We start from the raw sequence: 11,420 nt of genomic DNA, 5'->3' as shown, positions 1-11,420 counted from the left end.
TGAGGCGTTGGGGGCCGGGGAGACGGAAGTCTTGGAGGAGGTGGAGGGCGTGGATGGTGTCTCGCACGTATGTGGGGAGTTCCTGGACTAGGGGGGATAGGACAGTGTCGAGGTAGGTAGAGATGAGTTCAGTGGGGCAGGAGCATGCTGAGACAATGGGCCGGCCAGGGTGGTCAGGCTTGTGGATCTTGGGAAGGAGGTAGAACCTGGCAGTGCGGGGCTCCCGGACTATGAGGTTGGAAGCTGTGGGTGGGAGGTCTCCTGAGATGATGAGGTTCTATATGGTCTGGGAGATAACGGTTTGGTGATGGGGGTGGGGTCATGGTTGAGGGGGCGGTAGGAAGAGGTGTCCTCGAGTTGGCGTTTGACTTCAGCGGTGTAGAGGTCAGTGCGCCAGACTACCGCTGCGCCCCCTTTATCTGCTGGCTTGATGGTGAGGTCAGGATTGGAGCAGAGGGATTGGAGGGCTGCACGTTGTGAGGGTGAGAGATTCTGAGGATGGCAGGTTTGTCATGGTACGGAAAGACTGAATCACTTGGGCCTGTCTTTACTACAAGAATAAGAGGGGATTTCTGGACAAACTGGATGCAGGGATGATCTTTCTCCTGGTAGAAGATCCAGTACAAGGAGTTCAAAATCTCAGGATACATGGTAAGGCATGTTGGACTGAGAGGAGCAGGGAGGTAAAATTCTGAATTTGGCGGAATTCCCTACACAGAAGGCTATGGAGGTGAAGTCACTAAACATATTTAACAGAGAGATTTCTAGAGGCTAAGGTCAGGTGTATGAAAAGAGAGCAGGAACATGGCATTCAGATACAGTACTAGATATGATCATGTTGAATGGCTTAATGGGCTTAAATGGGCCAAATCGCCATATGTAAATCCTTTAATCAGCCACACTGTTCTTTTAGTACTCTGACAGGAGGCTGGAAGAAGACAGCAAGCCAGGCAGCATCAGAAGGTGGAGAAGTCGACATTTCGGGTATAACCCTTCTTCAGGACTGGAGGGTGGGTGCGGGGGGCACTGCAGATAAAGGGGGAGGTGGAGCTAAGGTGGTGAAATGGGGAAAGGTGAAGACAGGAAGACAGTACGATCTGGTTGGTCATTGGGAGGAATGAATCCAGTTGGTGGCAGGGAGCAGTGGAAGGGAGGGGCAGGGAGAGGGGCTGGAAAGGGTGTCCGGGTATGGGGAGGGAGTTTATTTGACAGGCAGGAGGTTGGAAGAACAGAGCAAGCCACTTTGGATTTCAGCATTTGCAGTTTTTTTGTCTCTAACACTGTTCTTTTATACAGTTATGTAAATGCCTGTAGAAGACACCTGGATTCCTCTGATGTTAGCCACCAGTCTCTTCTCATTTTTATTGTTCAGTTCATAGAGTCATCTCTAATCTTTATATATTTAACCTGTTTCTCACTTTTCTGCTTCGCCTTACTATCTATAACTTTTGACACTCAGAAAACACGAGCTTTGCTTTTATCTTTTAACCTCGTGGGAACATACCTCAACTGTACTATGCCTAATTGATCTCCTCTTTAACACAGCCCAGTCTTTCACTATAAACAGTGCAATATTTAAATTTCAACAATGTGATGCATAGAATTGAAATATCAGCTTAAGATGCCACAATTTAGTATGAAGTCATTAGCTCACTATGGTTGTGTATGTAAAGATCAGTTTCCTCCAATACTTCATGATTGTGTGAAATCTGAAAGAATGGCTATACCAAACCAATGGACATGAGCAGTGACTTGCTAGGCATTTTTGGGCCAATCTGTTCTATAATTTAAAAACAATATTAAGGCATTTGTCATTTTTCTCGAGTCTTACCATTATCAGTTCCCTCTGGTTACCAAGGCCAAAGGTCTTGTTTCCAAACCTCTAAGATAGATTTGGATTTGCGCTAGGTTAAACACTGGCCTTTCAATTCTGGAATTTGGATAAAATCTAGCCCAAAATGACAACATTAAAATCTCCTCTGTCTGATGGCTCCAACAGTCTGATACAAAATGAGCTTAGCAGTCACAATGTAGATCCTCGAGGCCTTGCTTTGGCACAAGCCAACAATCTGTTGGCAAAGACAAAGGACATTAAACTGTCACTGTTATTTCATGGTTCATACTGATGAATCTCAATTTCACATATAAACACATTCTACTTAAGAGGTGCTTAATACTGACAATAAGGTTAGACCATAAACTCTTAAATGCCTTGAGACTTTTTATTCAGAGAGCTTATGGCAACATGAATGCCTGTCAAGCACTGTGACACCACTCTACTTTCCTACGTATCCAGACTGCAGCTGCAAACTCACTCCATTACAGTTTGCTGTGCACATCAGTAGAACCCAGTTCTTTTCGGGTTTTCATCCATATTTTGACTTTCACTTTTGTTTCATTAATCTGGTTCTCTTCCAAAGTCTGCAGATTCGGAAGAAGTAATGCAAGAGTACTCAATAGAGTCCATATTCCCAAGCAAGACAGACTTTGAATGAACTGAATAAATTATACACTTGCAAAATAGCATGGGTATTCAGTGGCACAAAGTCAAAGTTGAAGGAACACTAGGACAAATGACTGTTAAAACGTTATGGGCCTCAATTGTTCCCAGTACATCTGTTGGTCCAGTTCAATTGTGCAAGTGACTTCACCAGGTCAGACACTGGAAATTATATTGTATGACGAAGCCAAGTGCAGCTGGCACATGAACAAAATTGAAGTAGTTGTGGAATGGTTTCCCAGAATTTATTCAACCTCCACAGGGGCAGGTTGTAGTGCCAGCATGCATACATCATCTGGTCATGAAATGGTGAACTGCTTTTCAATTCTACAACACTCTGCCTCCCATTATCCAGAATCTGTATATTTCCTTTATATAGGGTGAGATGATATTCCCAAGATGCCAACAACTGTGATCAGAAAAGAAACTGCTGATTTTGGAAGACCTGTGTAAAATCCAGGAAAATTTAGGAATTTTCATTGATCCACATGCAAAATTAACTACAGAATTTCAGGCCTGCTACAGCTCATGAACCTTGTTAAAATTACATTGTTTTGATCAATGCTACTGGCAGTACCAAAAGAAAGTGGGTGGTTAATGACGAAATTAGATAAGTTACATAATTCTGTCCTACACTACGAAACTTTCCCTGAAGATATTGTTCAATAAACAGAACAAAATGTTCTGTTTTTGGAAGAGACACTCACCTTGTTTCATCATGCGGATCCCTCCATCCTGCATCTTTTCCCACAGTCCATAACACTGACTTCCCTTCTCACACAAGACAGTGCCGTTGTCCCGGTTAATACGTTCCTCACTAATGCCCTGAGGCTCAGAGCGGGAATATGAATCTCTAAAGGCACAAAGCCGCTCACCACTCTGGGCACCTAGGAAAGTAAATAAAAATTAAGACAATGTTATAAGTTAAGATCAAACTGAGGCAAACATTCTCAGAAAGACTGCTTAAATTTCATGTGGTAACATCTACGTTACTAAATTCCAGGCAAAGGGATTCAAATAGCTAAGAACAGTCAATGCCCTACTGTTCACAGGACTATGTGCATTCATGGGTAGATAATTTTAAAACAAACTTGGATGATTTGTTTTCTTGTAATTGTACATTATGAATTCCTTGAAAATGAATCATTTTCAATGCACAGCACTTTTATGTTTGCATAATTTAGATAATTCTTAATGTTATCATTGCATTCAAGAACAAACAACACACAAAATATGAGGGAGATGTAAGGATACCATCTAAAATACCTTTCATCTCTTTCCTCTCCCATGCTGCCCCACCTCTGACCCCATCCCCATAAAAAGTAAAAAGGAAGCACAGATATTTCAGAACAAAGGGAAGTCAAATGGGGAATTTGAAATGTGGAATTGGAGCGTAGTTCATCATGAATTTCTGCTTCCCTTTCCTCAAATTCTACTCTACTCATTATGTGTTATCAAGCCATATCATGAAATGTACTTGTCATTCCTGAAAAAAGTGACAAACAAACATGACTGCTTTTCATTTGCATGTATTAGGTTTCATGACACATATCACCATTCATCTTTTCCCGTCACAATCACCAGCCCAAAAACATCCACTCGAAATGAATTTGTGGACAAGCATGCAGGAGGACACTCAGCACACAGTAAAGATAAAAGGTACAGTCATATTGCCTTACCAGATCAGGCAGCTGCTCTCTCATTAGAGAGACACACAACACTTTGGTAGTGGTTTAACCCAAGGGTCACCATGCCTAGGTGAGGGGAGAGGTTGAGAAGGAGAATTGCAGGAATTGAACCCATGCTGTTGGCATCACTCCACAACACAAAGCCTTCCGACCAACTGTATTAAATCAACCCGCTCGCAACACAGTATGATTAAGCAAGAATAAACATGAGTCACACAAGCAGTATGTGGCTGACCAGTCAATGAGCATCTGGTGCCCCTTGAGAGAACAGCTTAGGGATCCAGATTTCTTGTGCTGTTTTTAAAAGAAGGATGTCTCGAGTATTAATGTTATGCTATGGGATCATATCACAAAGTGTGTTCAAAGACAGTTGAGTGGAGGAGCCCAGTACCTCCATCTGCAACACCAAAGTGGATGACTTCACAGTATTGCAGTCAAACCAGCATGTGGCAATGCCAAGGATACATGCAGCAGAGGCCTGAAGAATTGTTTGTCCTGCTGCTGATACTCAAAATGCTAAGATCTGAAGTGTTAGATTAGACTCTAGGCAACGAGACCAAGATGGAGGCAAGTTTTGGATTAGACTTCACTGATTTCTTAGAATAGTCTAGAAGTACAGTGAGAAATTTTTTTTACAATGGCTGCCTTCTAATGGTGCCATCTTAGGTACAAGTACCTAGATACAAATCTTGGGATACAAAAAAAAGGAAAAGTAGTAGCATTACTTACAGAGTCTAAAAAATAACTTAGAAATAAGAAAGTTATAACATAGTCCAGTAAAGAATTTCAAATAGCAGCAGCTGAGCACCGTCTGACCGCCCATGCCAGACCCCAGTTCAACAATGGTCCTTCTCTGCACCAAGCCTCCCAGTCCGCTCCACACAGGTATTCAGTTGCACCAAGATAAGTTGCACTGCTCCAGGACTTGCTCCCCCTTGCGCTGCTCCAGGACTGCGAGAAGGATAGAAAAAGAACAGGCAAAGCAGAGGAGCTCCACGTGGAATGTCCTACTCTGCCGCCTACTCTACTACTACATTGGCTCATTCTGGATCTGTGGTCATGAGGATGGATATAACTTCACAGAGGTCAGATTCCATCACCAAGTCATTCTTTACATGACTTGGTGTTTTGTGATTTTTAACTTTATTTACACATGAATATTGTAGTCTTTGACTTTAGTACTGCCTCATTCAGAGTCAGCTACCAGAGTGTCAACCAGGTTTGGAAATGTGTTGCTGGAAAAGCGCAGCAGGTCAGGCAGCATCCAGGGAACAGGAGAATCGACGTTTCGGGCATAAGCCCTTCTTTGCTTATGCCCGAAACGTCGATTCTCCTGTTACCTGGATGCTGCCTGACCTGCTGCGCTTTTCCAGCAACACATTTCCAGCTCTGATCTCCAGCATCTGCAGACCTCACTTTCTCCTGTCAACCAGGTTTCTCTGATTGGACCAAATTAACAACCTCAATCAAGGAATTCCTATTGTATGACGTCCAGTTAGTTGACCTCGTTCCAATCACTACAAGGCTGCATTATCCAGTATTCATGGTGCGACAAGAATAGAGAAATTGCAGCGTCCTACGGCACTACATCCAGCTCCCCCAAAGATGTTAAATACATGTGATTAAGACTGCCAACTTCCACTTCTGTGCTATTCTTCACCTTCACCCTTGCATGAGCTCATCTGTTATTGAACAAGCTCATCACGTATCGAACAAGCTCTAACATTCACTGACGGAGACAGAGTAGGTAGTGTCCAGGCTTCTCAGCCCAGGGCTCATTCATTCATCGGCTTTTTCATTTTTTTTCCTTTAACTTCCTTTTTTTCCTAAGATTTTAAAGTGTTTTCTTAAAAAGAAAACTTACCTTGGAGCAACTGAAAGCTGGAGCAGACTCAGCTGGAGGCATGGAACAATGCAGAGTGGCCAAGGGCCAGAGCAAAGCAGGATGGAGGCATGCAGCGGAGTGGTTGAGGACTGAAGGGAAGTGGGCTGGAGGCATCGAGCACTGCAGAGCATCTGAGCGCCAGACAGGAGTGGGCTGAAGGCATGGAGCAGGCTGAGCTGCAGACTTTGAGGAGAGTGGAGCAGGCTGGGTGGCACAGAACAGAATGGAGACAGGTGTTGACTGGGGACTAGTGCGGGCAGTCAGCGGCTTACGAAGCCAGTCAGACCATGTGTGGGAACCCCTGCGCTGATCTACTGCAGTGTAATGTTTATCTGTAATCTGTTTATCTAATTGTAAGGCTTATCCTTTTAACTGTATGCCTTATTTTCTAACTTACAGTATGAATCACTGTAAGGTTATGTAACATTTTGCTTCTTTATTTCTCTTTTCATAAGATTGTACCTAAGAACTTTGTATCTAAGATGGCACCATGAGGGGCAACTTTGCAAACTTTTCACTGTACTCCTGTACTTGAGTATACTGACAATAAAACCTAATTCTAATAAAACCAAGAACCTATATAGTAACACGATTTGGTACACATTCAGCACATTGTCTGTGTAAGGGCTTGTATGCTCTTGCTCGTCATTGTCTTTCTTCTTCAAAATTTTAAAGCAGTTACTTCGCACCGTATGCTCATGCTGTAATGTTCCTCTTTCTACTTGTATCTTCCTACTGTGTCTGCACATGATTTTTTGACATCTTTGTATATATTTATGCTGGATGTAATTTTGCTGCCTTTGTGTGATCATCATAAATCAATTCAATACAATGAAGCACAGAGTCTCATAAAAATCGTCAAACAAAAATGGTTGGACAGAACTGATTGGGTCTGCCAATGAAATATCAGTAAGATTTTCTCAAATACATTAAAATACATTTTTACACCAAAATGAAGTATAACTATTTCATACTTGCTAATGTGATGCATTGCTGATTCTGATGCATAAGAATCTGTGAACCTTTACAGGCCTGAGCAAAATTATTACAATAAAATACGACTCTTCACTGCCGACTGAATAATTAGGGATAGGGAATAAATGTTGGCCTAGCCAGTGACACTCACATCATGGATATGGCGAATAGCTAAGGTCTTTTCCCCAGTCATGGGGAACAGGTTTTAAGGTGAGAGGGGATAAATTTAACAGACACCTGAGGGGTAGATTTTTCACACAGAGGGTGGTTCACGTATCGAACAAGCTGCCAGAAAAGTGGTAGCGGCAGGTGCAAATATAGAAGTATCTGGATGGGTACATGAATAAGAAGGGCTGAGATGGGTTTGGCAAATGGAACGAGATCAGTTTAGGATATCTGGTCGGCATAGTCGAGTTGGACCGAAGGGTCTGTTTCCGTGCTGTAAATTTCTATAACTCCATGCTGAAACTCTCGAAGTTTATTCTGAAAGGAGCTTTCTCTTAAAAACTTTTACAATTGATGTGCCAATATAGTGGCATGCAATGTCAATCAAAGAATACTAAAGAAAATATAGGAGAAAATTACTGATGCTGGAATTTGTGCTGAAAACAACCAATGTGTTCTCTCTCCATGGATGCTGTCTGAATGCTGTGATCTCTAGCATTGGTTGTTTTCAATACTAAAGAAAAGATTAGAGTTCAATCACTGCCTGGTGAGATTCTGAGCCAAATAAAACAATGCCTGAATTTCTATTATTGCTCAGTATCTCAGTCAGGCTAATAGTTAAATCACTACAAATGTCCACAATATAGAATATAGAACAGTTCAACACAATACAGGCCCTTTGGCCCATGATGTTGTGCCGAGGATTTATATTAATCTAAGATCCACTTAACCGACACACCCCTCAATTTACTGCCATCCATGTCCAGCAGTTGCTTAAATGTCCCTAATGTCTCTGACTCTACTACCATCGCTGGCACTGCATTCCATGCACAAACCACTCTCTGCATAAAGAACCTACTCTGACATCTCCCCTATACCTTCCTCCAATCACTTTAAAATTATGACCCCTTGAAAGCCATTTCTGCCCTGGGGAAAGGTCTCTGGCTATCTACTCTAACCATCCATGACTACCTGGTCAGGTCCACGCCCCCCCCAACAACCCACCCTCCCCTCCTGGCACCTTCCCTTGTCACCGCAGGAACTGCAAAACCTACGCCCACATCTCCCCTCTCACCTCCATCCAAGGTCCCAAAGGAGCCTTGCATATCCATCAAAGTTTCATCTGCACATCCACAAATGTCATTTATTGTATCCGTTACTCCCGATGCGGTCTCCTTTACATTGGGGAGACTGGACGCCTTCTCGCAGAGCACTTTAGGGAACATCTCTGGGACACCCGCACCAAGCAACCCCACCGTCCCATGGCCGAACATTTCAACTCCCCCTCCCACTCTGCCAAGGACATGCAGGTCCTGGGCCTCCTCCACCGCCACTCCCTCACCACCCGACACCTGGATGAAGAATGCGTCATCTTCTGCCTCGGAACACTTCAACCCCAGGGCATCAATGTGGACTTCACCAGGTTCCTCATTTCCCCTCCCCCCACCTCACCTCAGTTCCAATCTGCCAGCTCAGCACCATCCTTATGGCTATCCTACCTGCCAATCTTCCTTCCCACCTATCCGCTCCACCCTCCTCTCCAACCTATCACCTTCATCCCCACCTCCATTCACCTATTGTACTCTTAGCTACCTTCTCCCAAGCCCTAGCCCGCTCCTATTTATCTCTCCACCCCCGAGGCTCCCTGCCACATTCCTGGTGAAAGGTTTTTGCCCAAAACATTGATTTTCCTGCTCTGCGGATGCTGCCTGACCTGCTGTGCTTTTCTAGCACCACTCTAATCTAGACTGTGCCTGTCATTACCTCTGTTAAGTCACCTGTCTTCCTCCTTTTCTCCAGTGTGAAAAACCCTAACTCACTCAACCTCTCTTCACAAGACAAGCCCTTCCATCCACGCAGCATCCTGGTAAATCTCCTCTGCATCCTCTCTAAAGCATCTACACCCTTCGTATAATGAGGCAACCAGAACTGGACACAATATTCCAAATGTGGTAGAACCAGGGTTTTGTAGAGCTACAGCAAAACCTCGCGACTTTAAACTCAACACGCCCTTGTTCAACACATTTTCAGTCCAACTCAGATGGAAACATTTCTGGATTGAGTATTGCGGAATGAAATGAGCCTAATTGTTTGTGGATGGTTCTTGAATAAGTTGCTGGGGTTAGGGAGTATGTAAACTAACGGTAGATGTTCCCATTCCAATTCCTAGCTGTAACTGTTCAGAAACGATCAAGAAAGAAAAAGGAAAGTGGAGTGGCAATATCACTTAAGAAAAGGCATTGTAGTATTGGAAAATAGAGGATTTCCTTCAAAGTATTAGGGCAGAATCCACTTCAGTAAATGGCAGAAAAAAGGTATGATCTCACTCCTGGGGTAATCTACAATCTTCCAAATAGAGGAGGCGAGGTAGAGGACATCTGCCTGGAAATCACAAAGGTATGCAAGAACTTGAGGACATGATCTAAAATTATCCCATTTGCTATTTGCATCTAGTAAAGGGAAAGGAGGGGGGCAAATCTCTGAAATGTGTACAGAAGAACACCCTTGTTCAACGTATTTTCAGTCCTTATCAGATGGACGCATTCTGGGATGGGGGATGGTGTGCGTGTGTGTGTGTGTGTGTGTGTGGGGGGGGAACTCTTGGATAAGTTGCCAAGTGTTGATACCTTATCTATAAGTTTCTCAAGATCGCGGAGGTGGAGATTGTGGAAAGCTTTGCCATAGTCTTCAAATATTCCCTACATTCAAAGTGAGATGTGAGAAGTCTGAAGGTGACAGATGGGATACCTTTACACAAGAATGGATGAATCCATTCTTATTATGTATAAATTGGATGATTTAACATCAGTGGTGGGTACGATTTTAGAAACAATAAACAGAGCTAAATAAAACAAACAACCACAAAGGTTGGAGCTGATTAAGGAGAGCTAACACAGATTTTTATTAGGCAAATCATGCTGGACTAATCTAATAGAATGTTTTGCAGAAGCAACAGAGAAGGTTGACGAAGGGAATGCAATGGGTGAGTTTAGATGCCTTCTTAAATCCATGTGACAAATAAAGAGACTGATTAACAAACTCAGGAATCAAGTAATAGGAGGGTTAATGATAGATTAGATAAATTGGCCTACTCGTGGAATATGGAAGTTGCTGGGTAGTTTACTGCCTGTTCCGAGTTGCCCTTGAGAAGATGGTGGTGAGCTACCCTTTTTATCCAACGCAGTGCACATGCTACGGGTTGACTCACAATGCTATTAGGAAGGGAATTCCAGGATTTTGATCGAGGGTCAGTGAAAGAATGGCAACATATTTCCAAGTCAGGGTGGTGGGATGTTGGAAGGGAACTTCTAAGTGATGGTGCTTCTATGTATCAACTGTCCAAGTACCTCCAGGTGGACATGGTCTTGGGTTTGAAAGATGTTGTCTAAGGATCTTTGGTGAATTTCTGCAATGCATGTTGTAGATAGAAAACACTACTGCTATTGAGTGTTAGTGGAAGAGCGAGTAGATATCTGTGGATGTAGTGTCAATCAAGCAGGCTGCTTTGTCCTGGACAGTGTCAAGTTTCTTTAGTGTTGTTGGAGCTACATCCATCAGGTATTCCATCACACTCTGGACTTGGTCCTTATGGGTGAAACACAGGGTTTGGGGACTCATTGCAGAATTCCAAGCTTCTGACCTACTTTTGTAGCCACTGTGTTTATGTGGCAAGTCCAGTTAAGTTTCTAGTGATTGCTTAACTAGTCAATAAGGGTAACTAGTCAGTAAGGGTCATAGTTAAATTGTCTTTCAGTAGTGATGATCATTGCCTGGCATTTGTAAGGCGTGGATGTTACTTGCCACTTGTCTGATATTGTCCAAATCTTGTTGCATATAAACATGGACTGTTCAGAACTGGAGGAGTCACGAATGGTGCTGAACATTGTGCAATCATTGGCAAACATCCCTATTTCTTATGATGGGGGGAAGGTTGTTGGTGAAGCAGCTGAAGGTGGGCCTAGAACATTACTTTCAGGAACTCCTAGATTAGATTAGATTCCCTACAGTATGGAAACAGGCCCTTCGGCCGAACAAGTCCATAATGACCCTCCAAAGAGTACCTCACCCAGACCCATTCCCCCTGACTAAAGTACCTAACACTATGGGCAATTTAGCATGGCCAATTCACATGACCTGCACATCTTTGGACTGTGGGAGGAAACCGGAGCATCGGAGGAAACCCACGCAGACACGGAGAGAATGTGCA

At 43.3% G+C, this 11,420-nt stretch overlaps 1 protein-coding gene across 2 annotated transcripts in view; it reads right to left on the bottom strand.

Annotated features, from left to right (window-relative positions):
* The window catches only part of bmpr2b (bone morphogenetic protein receptor, type II b (serine/threonine kinase)), a 248,314-nt gene that overhangs the window by 178,099 nt on the left and 58,795 nt on the right, over positions 1–11,420 (bottom strand). Inside the window, exons 1-2 of one of the 2 annotated variants that reach the window (XM_043693377.1) lie at positions 3,767–3,788; positions 3,208–3,387 (exon numbers count right to left, since the gene is read on the bottom strand). In XM_043693377.1, the coding sequence (XP_043549312.1) occupies positions 3,208–3,387; positions 3,767–3,773 (187 nt within the window). In that variant the 5' untranslated portion in view covers positions 3,774–3,788. Of the gene's footprint in view, positions 1–3,207; positions 3,388–3,766; positions 3,789–11,420 lie in introns of those variants that run through there. The other variant, XM_043693375.1, reaches the window with a different exon arrangement.

Source organism: Chiloscyllium plagiosum, chromosome 7 (genome assembly GCF_004010195.1).
Source record: "Chiloscyllium plagiosum isolate BGI_BamShark_2017 chromosome 7, ASM401019v2, whole genome shotgun sequence".
In the NCBI taxonomy this organism is placed as follows: domain Eukaryota; kingdom Metazoa; phylum Chordata; class Chondrichthyes; order Orectolobiformes; family Hemiscylliidae; genus Chiloscyllium; species Chiloscyllium plagiosum.
Note: the sequence above shows the minus strand (reverse complement) of the source record. Positions and strands in the feature narration are given on the sequence as shown.